Raw genomic sequence first — 19,770 nt, 5'->3', positions numbered from 1 at the left:
TCAGGTCTTCCACCTCCAAACCAGACCAACACGAGAATTTGACGAAAGAATATGAAAATACAAGTGATGAAAAAAAAAAAAAAAATTGAAGTCAAAAGGCATTCACACAATATACAAAATACACAAGAAGATGAACAACTCCACCCAAAACCCAAAATTCCTGCCGCTAATCCTGGTTGGTGTCAATTGAAGTGCCCGTCCTGGCCTGTGAAATTCGATTAGCATAAATAGTCACCAGCCGTAACTGTGTGCTGTTGAGCCCCTCCAGGTACGGCAAGAATGCTTTTCCGAGCATAATGTATATATCGACTAAACAGAAGACAACAGTCTGCACAACATAAAATGAAAAAATTCGGTAATCGGTACCAGAAGAATATATGCTGAACGTAAATGACTCCCACGGGCCAATGTGTAGTTTAAGGGACCAGACAAAAAATAACCATTACCTTGCGAACGTCAGCACTCTGGTTTCCAAACGCTTCGAAAAGTGCAGGCAAAAATGATGGTAACTGAGCCATCAGTTCCTCTTGTGAAAGCCGGCCCACAAGCTGACAAATCGAACATAAGAGCCTTGTCAAGATAATTGTTCATAAAAATTACGCATGAAATAGGATAACTCCTAAACTAAAATTGAATGTTCGGAATCGATCATTAGACATCAACTAACACAGCTCCAATACATGGAAGCATAATACCTTTGTCAAACAGTTGATGCAAGTAACAAGAATTTTCTCATCTTCAGTTACCAACAGAGGGGCAATAACCTGCAGTATCGACAATTGGCAGCATGTTAAACAGTAATCACAACAAAGTACAGGGGAAAGAAGCCAAACATAACTCAAAAAGTTTCTGATATTTTCATTTATTTTTTCACTTCTAAACAACTGGATAAGTAGGATGCTGGATTGTAAATACGTACGCTTAGACATCTGAATGGATCATACAGGGCCAAAACGATGCTCAAGCAGTGCTCGGATTCATTTGAAACCTGACAGGAATACAGAACAGTTTGAGCCATGGAAAGTAGTGTAACCCTGGAATACGATAATTAAAGCAACAAAATTTACCTTGGGAACTACATCCTTCGTAACATGAAGCAGCTTCTCAATTACGATCTCAACAGAATCTTCCATTGCATGTTTCTGGAAACAAATGAAAGCAACATCAGGAATACAATTTGTAAGAGCTAAACAATTTCCAGGCAATGCATATCCAAAAAAATAAGCACAAACCTGGTTTTTAAGCATTTCGACAATCAAGGAAAGAGAGAGTTCCCGAATCGAGGAATCCAAATCATCCAACACCTCAAGTACAACAGTCAAAATCTGACTGAAGTACTGCACATGCACCACAGAACATTCATTAATATAAGATCGAGTAAACACATCACAGAATTCTAGTTTTATACCCAAAAAAATGTGTATGTATGTGGTAATAAAATGTGTTTCCTCATCCCATTGACTTCACTGTGCAGTCAACAGACTCAACGTTGAAATCCATGTCCACATTACACATTTATCAACTATTAAGTCAATTCTCGATGCTAGTGTGATCCTGAAAGCTAACACCATTTCAAAGCTACAAAATCTATGACATCAGACAAGCATTCTACAAATGAGAGAGTTAATACAATAAAAATAAGGATATGTTGTAACAATGCTCAACTTCTCAGTTTCTAATTTATTCAAGCATTCTCTCGCTGTTTTCTTATCTTCACAGAAATGTTAAATATTTTTTTACAACTTACATATATTAAATAAGACAGAAAACGTGCCAAGTCTCGGGACTAACAAACCTTGGTCCAAACAGAGTGGTCATTAGCTATGGAAGCATCAATTAATTGTTGAAGTGCACCACGTTTGCTTGCTGTAGGGCTTTCCTCAGTTCCATTGCCGATCTATACAGACATTCAATTAATACGAAAGAAATAATATAACGTTAATGCCCCATAAATGGTAAAACTATATCTATATATTTCCTCTCACAACAGTTGACCGTATAGAGAAGTAGATTACTGGTGCAATTATCCAAAAAATAGTCATCATGATAATAAAAGCTTAAAAGGGTAAAATGTTCAGTAACAAAACAATGATAATAAAATTTCTCTAAGGAAAATTTTGAGCTTATTAAGCCAAAGAACTCACCAGATGAAGTATTTGAGGAATGCTGGGACCTGATTCTGGTGTAGAATTAACCTTCAAAGTTGTAAGATTATAATGATTAGGGTCCAAGTCGGTGGCAGCTTCACTATCATGCCCAGTACTCTCAGCAACCCCTATATGGTCCAAGCTCATAAGACCATTAACATCTGGGCAAGTAGTAGACAAGCCTTCTAAATTTGTTCTACCATCAACTTTATCCACTGGGCTGGTCCAGGAGCCCAAGTTCTGACTCACAGAATTCATAGTGTAAGACAAATCCTTGAATTTTGAATTGAGAATATCAGTGTTGGAACCGGTCTCAAAATTCTGATACAAGTTCTCCTGTGTTTCATCAGAAGCTGCTTGACCAATAGTACTGGTGACCATGGCCGATTCTTGGGTTGAACTCCACTTCCTGCCACCATCAATATCAACTGAACCAGCAGAATACCTCCCAACAAAGTGACTCTTCTTTGAGGCACTAACATATCCTTCTTCAGAAGATGTTCCAACTACATCAGATGGATCATAAGAAGATTTAGGGCGCTGGCGCTCTTTCTTGTTTTGCAAAAAGTTCATAAGGTCCACTTCAATACGAGGAGTGTACTGTTTCAGGGCCCTTCTCAAAGAATTTTGTTCTTCAACTGACAAACTAAGAATAAAATTCAAGACGGCTACAGAATCAAAGTGGGAGTAAACAGATATTATGCATGTAATGGCTGCCTCCTTTAGTTTAGTATTTTTATCATGGACCAATGGCGCCAACTTAGAAAGCCATAATTTAAGGATGCCAGTATTACCAGAACCTTCAGGATTCAGTGAATGCTTGTTAAAAGAACTAATGGAAAACTCAATAACAGCTAGTTTGGCCTTTGGTGATCGCTGCTCATCTAGTGAACGGAGCAAAGCAGGCAAGAGGGAATCTACGCTGTAAGTTTTGCTAACAATACCCAACGTTGTCGAGCACGGCTGCCTAACTAACTCCTTTGGGTCAATTAACCGTGAGAAAACGTGGGGTAGGATCCTTTCCATGTAACTTTCAAAGGGCTTACGGCAAGATGGAATAATATCTGCTAGTGTTGAAAGAGCTGCCTGAGCAACTTTATGGTGGGGATCATCCAAGTGTTGGAAAAACAACTTCATTACTTTCTCAAAATTCTGAATCACTTCTTGAATTCCCTTTGGGCCTTGCTGCAGCAAAGATCGTAGATAATTAAATGCAGCAACCCTAGCATTCCAGTCAGACGATGGATTCAGTCCCTCACTCAAAGCATCATTTAGAGATGTGGGACCTTCTACATAATTGGACATTTCCCCAAGTGAGAGTTGACTATCATCAAAACTTCTCCTCCTGCCTGCAGACATCCTTCCAGTCACATTCTTCCTTAAGAGTGGCCTTTGGAAATTGGGCACGTGATTGCTATTTGAATCCCTAAAGTTCCCATCTCTGTGAGACGTGTCATAGTGCTTATCGATTTGAGAGTTCATGAATCGTCTAGCCTCCCTAGTGTCATTGTTCTCTTCGATGGAACCCCTTTCATGGGTTCTCTCGGAAGGTCTCCTCATTGGGTATGACGAAACAGTTGGCATAGCTTCTGCTGATAGATTACTGCGATATGATGATTTACCCGAATCTTTGGAAGCTTGAATTTGTGTAATGATATCAGACAAAACCAAGCCACCATTGCGGCTACTACTTTTATGGATACTTGAGGTAGTTGAATCTGCCATTAAAGAGTTTGAGAGATGATTAGAAGCTGGGGCAGCAGCAGGGAATGGTGGATCACGAGATGATGGAGGGTCAACTCCTGCACTAGGGGCAAAAAGAGAACAATTTAGCCGCTCACAACTGAATCAAATTTGCTAAATTGAGCAGCTAGTTCATTCCCAGAACTATCTAATGACTCCATATACTGAATTTTACAAGTTGTATTGTAATAAATAAAAAATAATATATAGGCAAAGTCATTAGGTACCTAGATCCAGGCTTGACGACCGGAGAGTTGAATTATGTTTCTCAGACAAATCCAAACCTCTTAGCATGCTTTCAATTGCACTGACCTTCTGTTTGCTTGCATGCAACACACTTTCCAGACTACGTTCAGTACCTTTACCATGTGACTTTGCTTGCGACAGAAGTAGTCCCGAAGAGATAGAATTGCCAGTTGATAAACTTGAACTTCTATCCATTGCAACAATAGCTGAAGTTCCATACCCAGGCAAATTTGAAGTAGCAGAAAGCTGAGGAGTATGTGACACACCCCTATCACGAACAGAAGGAGAAGCATGACGCCTATGTACTCCCCCATCCTCTTCATTGATTAACTGTGCAAAATTGTAAAGATTAAACAATGACTTCTCCATAAAAATACAATACAATCATCCTTGCGATAAAGAAAATGTCCTACCCTTTGAATAACAGGATCAAATAGAGAAAATAACCGTCGGGAACGCTCTGGCCATGTTTTCGAGAACATTCTATAGCACATTCTTGCAGTTGATCGGACCTATAAATATACACAGGAAAGTTCCACATGTGAATCCTAATACATCTGAAAACTCAAACAAGTCAGAACAAAACAATATAGGAATCCTTAATTTGAATACCTCACTCATTGCATCTGCCACGCAACACCTTATTAGATCTTCATACAAATCCGCTGATCGCTGTATTTCAGGTGCATCAGCCCAATATTCTAGTATCAACAGTGCATAATCACAGCACCTACAATTCAAAATATATTAATAAATGAAACAAAAAATAAAATAAAAAACGCATAACTCTGCATCTGCCTCTGTATGAATTGGTCTTGGGAGTTATACCTTGCACGAAGTATTGCATTACGGTCATTCTTTGCACAATCAGCAATACGAGGGAGCACACGAGCAACTTTACAATTACGCAACATCTGAAAAGCAAAAAAGATAAAGTGCCAAAATCCTGCTTTAAAAAGTTGTTTTCTTTTACTCGGAAACAAATAAAAAAAAATAAAAAATAAAAAAAAAAAAAAAAGGTAAAAGACCATTAGAGTTAGAATTACCGTTTTTATGCAGTTATCTGCAGACTCTGCAATTACTAGTACGGTAATCACAACCAGCTTGAAAAGAACCTGGTTACAATATGATAAAATTAGTTAAAGAAATTTATCACTTGAGGATTTTCTTTTCGGTCAACACTTGAGGATTGATTTTGGAAAAAAATGAACTTACTGGAATGAACATCTCCGCACATGCCTCAAAATCTCCTAGTAACTCCTTTGACAAAAAGCATAACAGATGGCAAGCCTAAGAAGAAGAAAAACTAATCAGCACCCCAAGGCACACGAACAAGCACAAAATATTAAGAAGGTATGAACAGCTGCCCTTGACATTTGTACCACAATCTATGCAAGGTTTGCAAGAGTTAAATGTCTAATCCAAATATCTCACTGACAACTGCAAAGAATAGCAAGAACTAACCAGTCTCTGCCTCTAATTTAATACTTTGTTTTTAACTGTTTTGGGTAGCATTTTATTATAAATATTTATTTCTTGAACTAACTAGTGAACATTTCCCACAAGAGATGAGCTAAAATACAAACTGAAAAATGGTACATCTATAAAATAACAGCAAACTGTTCACAACAGAAAGCTGCAGGTTACTAAAAACTTGATTGTGAACTAATCACCTAAAAGTGGTTTCTGGGGAACAAGAATAATTCCGTAACCAGGCACATGAAAAATAAAAGAATATGTTAGCACACCTGTTTCACTATGCTGGACCTTCGATCAGATAATTGTGTGCTCAGAGGCCCAACAAGTTGCTTCAGAAGTCCCCGGAAACATTGGTAGTCAGCAGCACCTACATGTATTTATTAACTCGAACTATTACAAGACAATAATCTTTTTGAAGCTACAGCCATTTCACAGTTATATTACTTGTAACAAATAGATTAAATTTCAATTCATCAAAATGTGAAAGCAGTTAAGAATTGTGAGAAAAGAGGGATCTGGGAGCAAATGATACAATTCAAAAGAAAAATAATGAACATACTGAGGCAACAATACAATGGTTGTATCTAATCAACATCAGTTATGACACACAATAAAGCATAAGTTTATTGAACATGCATGTCTGCCCAGGGCAGAGGGGCTGAGATGGGAATGGTAGGAAATGCAAGAGAGTGAAGGAAACAAACCTCCATATACAAGTCCTTCAATTCTCTGCATTGCAGCAATGCGAATTGACCAGTCTTTCTCTGGTACAAGGGTGGAAGCAATTTTCTCAATTTCCCTTATTAGTTCCTTTTCTGAATAAACTTTAATAGGGTCTACAGATTTTTCGGTAGCATCAGTTTCTGCTGCATGGACAGAAGAGAATAACAATTCAACGGATATCAATTATTTCAACATCTTAACAGTTCCACAGATAATGCAAGAATATTTCAAGCAAAACTAAATCCATTTACACAACTATATGCAGAAATTCTTTTACAATATGAGAATTTTACTGTATAGGCCAATTTTTACAGTGCTAACATGTTTCAATAGTATCCAGTACCAACATGTCCTAGATATGAAATTGCAAAGTAAAAAATCTTTAATTCTCCACATCCCATCTAAATCCAGAAACCAAAATTACGATGGTCTTTCATCATATGGTATAAGGAATAATTGAACTGGCTTTCACAACTATAAATTAAGGCAAGGAAGTATTGTCTGGGTCATGAAAACTTATAATAAAAGCTTCAAAATTCGTCAGCATAATGTTTATATAAATGCACATATGTCAACTACAGTTTTTTTTTTTTTTTTTTTTTTTTTTTTTGGTTTGATGGGCCTCAGGTGTCCCCCTTCCTAGGGAACTAAACTACAGTTAATTTATCACTGAATAAATCAGTAGGTACGTAATCTCTTGAACTTCCCAGAATTGATGGGCAAAGCATCCTAACCTCCAAAAAGAGACGCCTCCCTTGAGGAACTTTTCGCCTTTGGACTACTTTTCTTGTGGTTAAGGTTCACAGGCTTCGCTTCTACAGCACTAAGTCCATCTGACGAGCGAATCTTAGGTTCAATCCTCTCTAACCTCGCATTAATATCCTTCAGCTGCAGTTACACATTGTATAGCAAGAATGAAACCCAAAGAGCAACCCGCATCATATAACATTCAAATTAGTTTGACAAAATTATGAAAAATGATCATTGTACTTGAAAAAAAAAAAGGCAAGGAAATATATGAAAGTAAACTGCATATTATTAGACATTCACCATAGACATAGGAAGGTGGTGCCTCTGAAGTTCATCACGGAATTGAGGCCCTGCCTGCATATACATCTCCTGGAAATAGAAAAGAAAGCATAAATAAGAATAATAGTCAGATGAGACGAGGTTGTAGTATTACTTGAGAAAGTATAAACAGAATAAGTCAAACTCAAAGTATAAATCCAATACTGCTAAGTTACTAACCTCAATGCATGCTATAGCTGCATCCCTTACACCAGGATTTGGATCACTTAACATCTGTAGAATCTAATTATACAAAAACATAGCAAACTTTAGTTTGTTTCTCACAAGTATATGAACTGGTCAGGGAAAAAAGAAAAAAAAAAAATTGATTGTTTTATTCATAAAATTCAACAAACATACCGGAGGAAGTATAGTACGCTGAAGTGGAAGTTCAGTTGATGCAAAAAGTCCAATTGCTGAGGTGACCGTCCGTGCAAACTCTTCTCGAACTCTCCAGCTTTTGTGCGCCCAGGCATAAGATCCTGCTCTTTCAACAATGATTGTCGGAGAAGAAACCTGTAACAGAACGAAAACGAGATTTGATACTTTTTAATCCTAAAATGGTACAACGATTTGTGAACAAACCAGAATACATACTGATATTTCAAAGAAATCAGATAAAAACTACAAAGGCGCTATTAAGATCTCCAGCGTCCATACGCACACAAAGAAGGGGCTCACAAAAGTACTAATTGCATTAAGACAAAGACTGAAATAGTGAGGCATACTAAATATGTGTTGCGGTATCGTGTTGTAAAATGATGAAAATGACATCCATTATCCAACATAAACGGTTCAAATCTAGGACGCACATCTACTGAATCAGGCAAATACTTTTATACTAATGAAAACCCATCTTATCATTTCTTCATGCTATTCACAGAAACTTCAACTTCAAAGTGGTTCAAGTATTTGTACGATACGGGTCACTAAGTCTGTTATCCATTTGAGCCACAATAATTGAAAATTGGATCATGTCTAGATGCATTAGCAGCAACCTGAAAACATCAAAGTGCAAAACTGAGGTGTATCTATGCTATGGTAAGCCATACCCGCACAGCAAAACACCTCTAATACTACTCAATTGGTCTCTAACCATATGCTAAAATCCACAAACCCTGTTGGCCAACAATTTCGTTCAAATTTTCAAGTGACATTACCATGTTATCATCTTTTGAGAATGAATCTACAAATTGGAAGCCTCGACGATTTCGAGTTTATTATTGCATTGCATTTGGGAAAATAAGACAAAACGCAGAGTGCAAAAGAGGAAAAGAGTAAAAAGCACACCTCCATGAGAGTAAGCAGGAGCCTCCGAGCGGCGTCGCGAACGGGCTGTTTGCCATCGCCCAAACGCTCGACGACGGCGGGAACAAGTGCATTGAAATGGAGCTTGAGGTGGTCGCCGGAGAGCACGGCGGCGGAGGCCAGTGCCTGCAGAGCGCCCTGGGAGACTCTGAAGTTGTTGTCCTTGAGAAGATCCAGGCAGCAGTCGACGAGCGACGTCACCTCCGACGAACTCAGGCTCTTTCTGGACGCTTCCAGAAGCTGATGCAGGCGCTCCACTCCCGCCATGCGCTCCTTGGTGTCCTTGGCACGCGCGAGCTCCAGCGCTTCCTCCATCGGAGCAACTTTAGGGTTCTCTGGGGGCGTGATCTGTTGCGGTCGGGCTCAGATCTGGTGAATTAGGTGCCCAATGAGGGCATAAGAGAGTGAGGGGTGGCGTTTGGAGTTGGTGGAGTGAGAGAGTGAGTGACTGAAAGCGAAATGTAGAGAGAGAAAGTGCGGAGAGAGATGCGGAGGAGGATGACTGTGGCTGAATTTACAGGGTCTTCCCTCTCTCTTCCGAGTCTAAAGGTTGAAGACGATGTTTGGTTCGGACTTTAGAGAGATAAAGTTTTAGAGAGAGAGGGAGAGGGTAGTTTGGCTTTTTTGCTTGATTGAATTTGTAGGAGAAGATGAAGAAACAACAATGTGGTCGAGGCTGGTTCGAGACTTTACCCCCGGTTTCTATTTAATTTACTGTTTCTACCACTGTGTTCTTGCTAGTCTGTGGTTGCCAACTTACTACAGGGAACTGTCACAGTCTCTGTTTATTTAATATATATATATATATATATATATTTTTTTTTAAGCATAAGTACTTTATTAATCAAATAAATTGAAAAAAAAGCATTTACTCACGTAATCACATGTAACTAAATGAAAAGATAATGCTCATGAAGACAAATCTTGCATCATTTTTTGATGAAATTGCAACAAGCAACACTACTTCGGCAAATAAGTCATCTTATAAGACATCACGAAGATGTCTCTTAGTCTTTTGTCAGGGGAACAAACGAAAACAAAACCAAAACAAAAATGACAAAACACAAAATAAACTCTTCATAAAGAGAGAGTAACCACAACCATAAAAGCTTTCATGGACAAAGCGAGAGAGTGACCACTACCAAAAACAACAAGAGAATGAGAAAGATTGCTGCCTACCTCAAAGACTAAAAGTTCGCGACGACTAATTTTTCTTTTCTTCTTCTTTTTTTTTATTTTCTCCCCTTGCGGCTAGGATTTGTTGGGAATAGATAACGAAATTAGTGTTAAAATGGGTTGTCTAAATTTATTGTTAAATCATTTACAAAGTGTTAATTTTAGCATGTTGAAATGGTATGAACTTTGTTTTGTCCAAATCTATAGCTGCATGGTTGCGAGGTATATGAATGAGCAGTTATACCATATAAATATCTCCCACTTGGAAATTTTATGAACTTTTCAAATATCATGCTGATAAGAATTTAATATATTATTTCATTAAATTGTAGTATTATTTTGGTCATTAAACAACATATTAATGTTTTAACAATTATCATGAATTTAATAAAATCCTGATGAGAACTGTGCAATATTTTAATATTATTAAACATAGAAAAAAGAAACAATATTTTAGTACCATTGCACCAAAGATCCTGTAAAAGAAAAAAAAAATGTTGAAAATATAAAAGAAAAAGTTAGGTTGAGAGTGAGGTGATGACATTATTAATTATTAATGTATTATTATGTTTAAGTCTTTAAGTAATTAAATGGTAGTTGTGGATTGTGGACTACGTCATGGGTCCAAATCATTCTTTAATTTTATATAGAAATTTTTTTTTTTAAATGTTATACAAACTTATACATTTTTTTTAAATTTGTCATATTAATTTTCTAAAATAATCAATTTGCCATCTCACCTGACTATGTTAAGTTTTCCATTCAAAACAAACTTTTTATTTCGGACTTTCAAGATTATTTCGAACTTTTGAGACCTTTTCACAAGTTTTTTTATTTTTTATTTTTATTCTTATACATTTATAGATATATTTACAAATGCGGTGGAGGAATAAATTGGTTTAAGTCTTTTGACCTCTTTTTCACAAGTTATCTACTTCTTGTGCCCAAAACTTTTAGCTAGTAAAAAGAACATGTCAGGTTAGTTTCGAAAACTTATTATCAACTACTAAAAAGACATTAAGCTACTAACATGAATTTTAACTAATTAAAAACGTTGAGAATTCAACGCAGTCATTCATGTCTACAAAAAAATGGAGTTGAAATTTCCGAAATAATCTTGAAGGGGAGTGAGGAATTGAAAAGTACAAAATAACCTTGAAAATAACTTATGTGGAAGCCACATGACTTATTTTGGATAGAAAACTTAACGGAGTTAGAGTGAGATGTCAAATTAATAAGGGTAAATTACACTTTCATACCTCAGGTTTGGGGTCTATTTCAATTCCTTACAACATCTTCAAAACATTTCACTTTCATACCTTAAGTACTATTTTATTTCAAAATAATACATCCGTTACATTTTCCATCCATTGATCTGTTAAATGTTGACGTGGCTACCACATATATGCCACGTGGTAAGAAAAATAAATTAAAAAATTAAAAAAAAAAAGCTGAATTTTTACCAAAAAAAATAAAAAAATGAAACCCACAATCCCTCCCCCCGCCCCCCCGCCCCCCCTCTTCCCAAATCGACCCATAGATGGAGAAAGAAAGAAAAAATAAAAAATTGAAACTATCCCTCCCGTCCCCCCCCCCCAACAAAAAACAACCCACATATGCAAGAAGAAGAAGACAATCTGCAAGAACAAGAAGAGGGAGGAAGAAAGAAAGGAATAAAAATGAAACTATCCCTCCCCCCCCCCCACCCTGACCCAGTTCGCTTCCACCCCCCTCCCGGCGACCCTCCTCCGCGATCTGGTGATTTTCAATGTTGGTGAGTTTTGAAAATACTTTGAGTTTGAGATTTTTTTTGTCTGGTTTTGTGGTTGATCCACCTAATCTCAGGTGGGATTTTGGGATTTTTTTCTTTTCTTCCTCCCTCTTCTTTTTCTTCTTCTTGTTCTTGCAGATGTGGGTCGCTTGGGGTGGGGTGGGGGGGGGGGGGGGGGGAGGGATTGTGGGTTTCAATTATTATTATTTTATATTTTTTGAGAAAATTCAGGTTTTTAAAAAAAAAAAATTTAAATTATTTTATTTGCCACGTGGTAGACATTTGGCAGCCACGTCAGCATTTAACGAATCAATGGATGGAAATGTAACATAAGTATTATTTTGAAATAAAATAGTAGTTAAGGTATGAAAGTGAAATGTTTTAAAGATGTTGTAATGAATTGAAATAGACCCCAAACCTGAGGTATGAAAATGTAATTTATCCAATTAATAATTTCGGAAAACTGATATGACAAATTGCTTAAAATTTTAGTTCATATGACAAATTGAAAAAGATGTACAAGTTCATATGACATTTCAAAAAAAAAAAAAAATTCCTTTATTTATACAAATTTAATGTAAATTATTGTTTGTCAAAAAAAATAACAAGTTTCAAATGAGTAAGAAAAACTCATTAACAAAGACCATCTTAAATGATCAATGTTATTAGCAAAAACTACTGTAATACCTATCTTTAAACACATCGATTAAACCATTCAATGATAATTAACAGGTTGGTACGTGAAAACTGGAAACCAAATATAATGTAAGCTATAATCTTCTTGTTAATACTCAAAGATTCTATTTCATTGCATTTGGAGATGTTAAATTTTAAATATAAAATTCAAGGACAGTTTATATGGCACTTTGATATCTTTTAAATTTTTGCTCTCCACTCGATATATCAAATTAAATTATTATTTTATTACATAAAACTGTTATCATACATATTTAAAACAAAAACAATAATAAAATTAATAAAATACATTTAATAATCAATTAAAACTTTTTTTGAAACTACTGTCACGGATTTTTTTCATTGTTTGGAAGGTTTCACCTTCTCTATCGGGGCGCCTTCCGCCTCTCTTTCCCCCGTTACTGATGCCGCTACAGATGCTCCTATCAGGGTGATTCCTCCCATTGGGAAGAGAAGACAGGACCAACCAGCAGACATCGTCTGGCTGGGTCTTGCCGGTATCAACAACAAGAAAAACGACCAAATGGAAACAGCAACTAACTATGGCTCTTGGCCCAGACAACGTCCTAGGCGTAGGGGAGATCGGAGCAACGCAATGATCTACGACCATCTTTGCTCTGGCATAGATGTCAAGCGAAAGTTATGCCTACGCCAGTCTTGCCCGTAGCTCGGAACCAACCACGCCCTACCGACCAAATCCATAGTCGTACTTATGCTAGTCGTACTGAGCTTGATGATTGGTCAGATATATTGGCCTCACTTAAGCTTGAGGAGGTAGCCGCTGTGAGCCAACTCAAAGTGAGCGTGCCCGATCGTATACGAGAGGGACTTGATAAGGATCCCATAGCCAAGGGCCTAATGGACTTAGCACGAGAAGGCTAAGTAAGCTCCGCCCCCCTTACTATTCTAATATTATTACAATTTTCCAACATAGGGGAGGAATAGTTTATTCCAATCCTATATCATTTGTTGATAGATAGGGCGGAGAGCCCCCTGACGAGAGAGGTCTTTAAGGATATTGTGGAGAGAGCAGAGGCTCTCGCTTTTTCTTCTCGCTAACGATCGGCATTCTTTTCTTCCTCATTCCGGCATGATCAAAGAAGCTATGGCTGACCTGGCCCCCTTTGAAGACAAGACCTTCCTTTTTCTTTCTGTGCTTTTCAGTTTTATAATTGGGAATGAACCCCCTCTGCTCCTCTTTCTTTCCTAGCGCACTGCTTTATTGCGCGCATTTGATGCGCTATTGAATAACATTCCTATAAGTGGTCAAACTATCTCCCCATCTCAAGGAGGTCCTCTACTTTGGTTGGCTAGTCGATCTTCCTCTCTCCGAATTGACATTTTGATCACCCTCGTTGTACTTACTCTTTCGAAGGATCACCCGTTAAAGCAGCTTTTTCTTGAACCTTTAATCTCTCCACATCACTCTTAGGGATTCGAGTGAAGCAGCGGACAATACGACAGAGCAAAAGCTAGCTACTTTTTTTTTAATATTTCTTTCCTGCTTGAAGCTACGGCATCCCACCGATCCTAATCCGAAAGGGTGAGTTGATGCTAGGCTAGGGTGGTGCCTTACCCTGATTGCTCAGTTGTTAACTGAGCTAAACCATTCCCTTTTGAAAAAAAGATGGATTTGCCCACGGAGCGGTGAAATTACTTTCTTTCGAGTGATTTTATTCATCAATAGGGGACCATCCCATACCATAGGAAGTTGCTTCTTGGAATGCCGTCGTTCAAGCACAGGCTGACCACTGATTCAATCTTCAAACCAAAAGCCAAATCTTGCTACTAGAAAACCGAAGGAGCACACAAAGCAAACGAAGGGACTCACCAACGAATCAAGCTGAACACATCTTTGATCCACTCTACGAACTGAAAGCGAGATCTTGCAAAACAACCACGCAACGCCCGGATCTGCAAGAATGGCTATGTAGGTAAGGGGATCAGCGCTATGATCGCTTTGAGTTCTGCTTGAAATGTGTATGCTTACGTACGAGTTGCTATTCGGCCGTAGATCGGGTTCTGGGTTCTTCCCTCGAACTCCCTGAGTGGTATTTCGTAATGTAAAGCTAGTCTAAAGTAGATTCAGGATCAGGGTGGTGGGTGGGGTAAGAAGGTAGATGATAATAAAAAATTCTTTATCCTATTCTGCTAATTCTCTTCTTGTTGCACCATGTCCAAGCTTGACGATAGCAGTAGAACAAAAGTCACCATCGGACTCAAAGAATGAACCTTCCTTCCAAGATGTATGTCGTCCGACCCAACTTCAGACTCTTTCTTCCTGACCTATTTAACTCTCTGGCCGCAGTTATTTAGGCGGTATCCCGAGATTGAAGAGATCGAATTCCTCACGGGAACACACGAAACAAAGATATGAACTAGGTAAATAGAAATGGAAAAGAGATGTTTCCATTTCATCAAAATCATAAGCTTTTTCTACATCCATATGATCTACTAAAGTAGATCGGTATTGCCCATATAATGAAAGCAGATCTTGGTCCATGGAGTCCCAAGAAGGTAAGAACTCCAACCTGTCCGATGCTTCTTCGGCCAAATACGATATACAAGTGGGACCTGCACTATGAGCAAGCTGTGTGAAAAACCGCTTCTTTTTTCCGGTTTCGCACCAACTTGGGCGAAATGGGGTTCTACCGGGAAACCATGGATTTTTTAGTTTTCGCCATTGGTTACTGGTTTTGGCTTCCATGTATTATTGATCCTGGGTTCAATTCGCCGTGATTCGCCTCTGCGCTCTAGAAATCAAATTTGAATGATTTGATGGAAATAACTTGGATGAAAAAATCAGCAGCTGCTCTTGCTGATCACCAATCACAGATGAACATGTGTCCAATCTGTGATTAAAAAATTAATCACTTGAATAAGTGTTTACGTGTCCATCTGTGATTGGTGATCAACAGAAACTGCTGCTAATATTTTAGCAGCCAAGTTCCTTTCTTATCTGATCCTCTTGACGAGGTAGTCAATACTTCGATTTTCAGTCCTCCCTTATGAGGAATGGGTATGTTGAGAATTTAGGACTCAACCGAACGGTGGAGGATTTGATACCGAGTTGCTCCGATTTGGAGGTTTTGGAGCTTCGAAGCAGCATTGAGCTTGATGGTCGTTGGAACATCCGTCCCAAAAGCATTAAAAGGCTAGCCGTATGATCGTGGAATCAATCGGACGGTTTCGGTTGATTTCCCAAACGTTTCTTCATTCAATTTGGATCCCGATTGGGACCAAAGAACAGAAGTTATAGAATACAGCTTTAACAATTTTCAGTCAACGAGGGCGTTTAAGTATTTTCACGTTAAGTTTCGATTAGAACGATGAAAAGTTATAATGTGATGGTTGGCAAAAATTCTATTCATGGTGCAAATTATGGTTATTTTATGAATTTCCCAATATTTTGCAAGAATGATATATGAAGTACGACTTGAAAAATAGACGATTCATAGTACCGAAGTTCGTTGTGTGGTAGGTCACGATGAAATTTCAATGTTTCTTAGAATATAATGTTTATTGATTTCTTTGAACTGAATTAGATGTCTTAAACATTTCTAATTTGGCTAATATTTTGCAAAGATGATCTATAAGGTGCAACGTGAAAAATAGACAGTCTAAATTATTGAAGTTCGATGTAATGTGGGTCTCACAACTATTTTCCTTAAAGACACTACATGTTAACGAGTTTATGTTTGTTTCCTCATTTTCTTTCGTTACAATGAAGCGAATCAAATCAAATCAAATCTTCGACCTGACCTAGTATTTTCATTGGTACGATAACGCATTAAGAATTGGAAAGTACCATTCACGATGGATGAAAAATCCTCTTAGAAGTTACAGGAGCATCACTTGTTCCTACCTGGCTCTCACATGGACCATGGTCCCATATATCAACTACAGAAATACATGAAAGTAGACAACACAATTAAAATATTAAATAAATAAAAAAAGGAGAAACAATTACTTGTGGCTGTTGTCCTGCATCACCAAATTGGTAGGCAGAGGAGATGGAAACCGAAACTAATCAGACAGTGGCTCATGCGACACATAATATGATTGAAACCCCTTTCAACATTCATGTTTATTTTAGTCATTTACTATTTCATGATTCAAAACGCTTTTATTTGGTTTGGTATGAACACAAAATTTCTACCAAAATGTTAGTTTTATTTGTATATGACATTTTATCATAATGACGGAAAACAATCATGTCTATACACTCTTCTGTGGATTCAATCCTCACTGATTCTCCTTTCTTTCCAACAACTAACAATTTCCTCCACTATGTTTGTCAAAAAAAAAAAGTTCTATTTCTATATCTTCTTAATTTTTGTTTCATCGTATGAAGCTGCAATTCCATGAAAAAGTTTATTTTATTAAGTAATTTGATTTCTTAAAGATTTGCTCTACTGTTGGTGTCTTAGAAAATAAAATATCCTTTGTTTTTTTTTTTTTTTAAATGTGTAAATAAATAATCAAATGAGGAATATTCTTTGTTTTAAATTGCAGAATCCAGGCTGGGAAATTTTTGTTCCGCGGCCACCACCTTGCGTGTCCTGCTTCTGGAATGATATTATTATGAAAGTAATATTTTTTTGTGAATTTTATATGAAATTGAACTGTTTGATTGCCCTTCATTGTTTCAACAAAAATTCTTCACAAAATCGGTTTTTTCTTTAATATAATTATAATTGGTGATAATCTTTAGTTTTTAGTTTGTATCAGACTGGATAGCAGCTATATTCAAGTCTCGAAGTATGTTTAAGGAAAAAATGAAGAATTTTTTGTTCAACTTGAACTTCAAAGATTGATTACTTGTCGATAAAACTTATTCATTCTAATTCACACGTAAATAGTATGATTAGAATAGATAAGTTTTTTTTTTTATTTTATTTTTTTTTCGTTTTTTGGGTATTCTAATTTCGTGGTAATACCCTCAAAATGAATAAAACTATTCACCTCTACTTTCAACATTCGTTGAATTTTACAAGTTATCAGATCAAGTTCAGTTTTTAAAACCAAACAAGCCATTTACGTATCTTGTGCGAAAAATGTTACATAACCCAACCTTTTTTACCAGACAAAATTCAAAGTTACATAATCTACACATAGAAAGATTCCAACTGTCACGATCAATTAGCCTAATCCACGCATGCGTCGCATGACCAAACGTAAATTTGAGTAGAACTGAAAGTTGGATTGAAAATTTTGATCCTGACCAACCATAGTTGGAAAATTTCCGACCGACTGTAAATTAGGAAAAAAGGTTGGTTTGTCAAAAGGATAATTCATTTGGGACCCCATGTTTTATCTGCCAGAAAGTCCTGCCCCATGATGATTAGAGATGATGCAGACAAAACAGATAAGAAGTTTGAACCAGATAATGAGTAACTAATTGTTAGTTCATGGGTCATTTATCACAATATGATGATAATCTTCTTGTTAATTGAGAGGATTAGGAAGGAGACGACAATTTTATTAGAAGATAATAAAAAGCCCAACTTGATGACGAAGCCTAGCCAACAACCCCATTTTCAACAATTGGACAGGGCAAAACTAAAAAAAAAAGGATAAAACAACCCCATTTTCAACAATTGGACAGGGCAAAACTAAAAAAAAAAAGGATAAAAAGTGGTTTTTTTTTTTTTAACAAACGTTATTATTTACAATAAAATAAGTGGGTTTAACCTCACAATGGGCTAACAATAATGTGGTTCAAATTCGCATTTGGCGAAAATCAAACTTAACACCTCTCACTTACAAGTGAAAAAGAATACCACTAGCTGTAGTACTAAGTGGCAACAGTGGTATGTTTTAGCTTTGCTTGCTCCATTATGCTAGGTTAATAGTAACATAATATTAAAATGCCCCTCTGAAAGTGGGGGTGGATGATGCCAATATTGTTATTGTAAAAATAGTTTTGACCTTCACAGGTTGGCTGATCCAGCCTTTTAGGTTTTGCTGGGTGAGATTTGGGAACTAAATTATGTTCTTGATCAATTGGATGAGCTTGTAGATTGGCAACGAAGCAGGAAACGAGCGCTACTGCGGTCTGTGTACTAGAAGGAGTCAAATGAACTGATTCCAACCATTGCACTTCATTGGTTGTGTTTTCCGTTTGAGATCTAGTCTGTACCAAACTGTATCGCGTTCATCACTGGTTAAAGTTGGAATTTTCTAGATCTTAAGTTCGAATTCTCTCCCCGACTTATAAATGAACTATGATTGTCAAAAGATATCCAGATGCTTGTACCATATATAAATGGCACCTTTCGGTCGAAAATGTGCTGTGCAAGTTTCCATGCCCTTTGGTCCTAGCAGCAACAATTTGCTAGTTTTTGTGATGGTTCCGTTTTGGGCAATGGATTTGATGGATACATAACAAAACACAATAGGTAAAGCCCTTACCCTTTTATCTTATAGTGGTGGTGAGCAGTGGCAACCACTTCTTTATGTGACTTGCTAGTTGCTACACAAGCATAAACTGCGTCTTTAATTTTTACGTGGAAGCTCCAATGACAAGAAGAGCGTTCTAAGGTTAGCCATGTGCTGGTATGCTGATTTCACAGGCGAGGGTGATTGACCGTGGCATTCTCCAACTCAAAAGTTTCCGAACAGTACCAACTCACTTACTAGGATAATCCATATATCAGTGATAAATTTTACAACACATCGAACCCGTAAATGAGAAAGAACTGACAACTGAAGCATATACGTGCTAGCTAATAGCTATCACAGCCTTAAACGCAAGTAATATACACAATCACATCTAAAAAGCATAATACCTGCATATTTTGCTGCACAGCTGAGAATTTTTGGTACGTACATCCAATGGGATCATTTGCATGCTTAACAAGTGTTGAATAAAACTACAGTTTGATAGCCATATCCCATCTAAGGATCATCGTCATAGGGTGCATTCGCAGTTCGTGAAGAAGAAAGAATGAAAACAGGCCTTCCATTACAGTGGGCGTCAGCAAGCATAGAGGCATAATCTGATTGATCATCCCAAATATTTCCCCTCAAGTCCAGACACTCAAGTTTACCTAATAGATAAAGTTAGCAACAGGCTCAACACAGGAATATAAATTATTTTACTTCCTACTAACTAAGATTTTGCATGAACGCTTCACTTTGATTTATTCACCAACAGTATTGAACCAAAAGAGAGACACGCAGAGAAGGTCCAAGGTCAACGATTTAACTCAAAGTGGAACCATGATAACCTAATATTTGACAGCTTAAATTATTTGGTAATGCTAATATAGATGACGAAGCAACTGGTGGCGGCAGAAAAGTTAATGATCCAATTAATGGCATTAGCTACTTGAAAAAAATTGATACAGTAAATAAATACTTAGCAGCTTTAATGACAGAGAATATGATGGTCGAGGAGTTTAAACGCAT

The 19,770-nt window shown here is 37.2% G+C and overlaps 1 protein-coding gene across 3 annotated transcripts; it reads right to left on the bottom strand.

Moving 5' to 3' along the window:
- Nucleotides 1-70: 70 nt before the first annotated feature.
- On the bottom strand, nucleotides 71-9,359 carry LOC137725254 (CLIP-associated protein-like). 3 transcript variants are annotated; one of them, XM_068463881.1, is made up of 21 exons: nucleotides 8,697-9,359; nucleotides 7,767-7,922; nucleotides 7,587-7,649; nucleotides 7,389-7,457; nucleotides 7,073-7,226; nucleotides 6,320-6,481; nucleotides 5,885-5,982; nucleotides 5,352-5,426; nucleotides 5,183-5,251; nucleotides 4,965-5,050; nucleotides 4,749-4,866; nucleotides 4,550-4,648; nucleotides 4,118-4,466; nucleotides 2,145-3,949; nucleotides 1,796-1,897; nucleotides 1,233-1,337; nucleotides 1,068-1,142; nucleotides 920-988; nucleotides 696-764; nucleotides 447-548; nucleotides 71-328 (listed from the first exon to the last, which is right to left on the bottom strand). In XM_068463881.1, the coding sequence occupies exons 1-21, from the start codon at nucleotides 9,027-9,029 to the stop codon at nucleotides 167-169; spliced, it is 4,320 nt and encodes a 1,439-aa protein (XP_068319982.1). In that variant the 5' UTR covers nucleotides 9,030-9,359; the 3' UTR covers nucleotides 71-166. The 3 variants fall into 3 exon arrangements, with proteins under 3 accessions (XP_068319982.1, XP_068319984.1, XP_068319983.1); XM_068463883.1 differs by having other exon boundaries at nucleotides 2,145-3,865; XM_068463882.1 differs by having other exon boundaries at nucleotides 6,320-6,478.
- Between the last annotated feature and the right edge of the window lie 10,411 nt (nucleotides 9,360-19,770).

Source organism: Pyrus communis, chromosome 2 (assembly GCF_963583255.1).
Source record: "Pyrus communis chromosome 2, drPyrComm1.1, whole genome shotgun sequence".
NCBI lineage: Eukaryota > Viridiplantae > Streptophyta > Magnoliopsida > Rosales > Rosaceae > Pyrus > Pyrus communis.
Note: the sequence above shows the minus strand (reverse complement) of the source record. Positions and strands in the feature narration are given on the sequence as shown.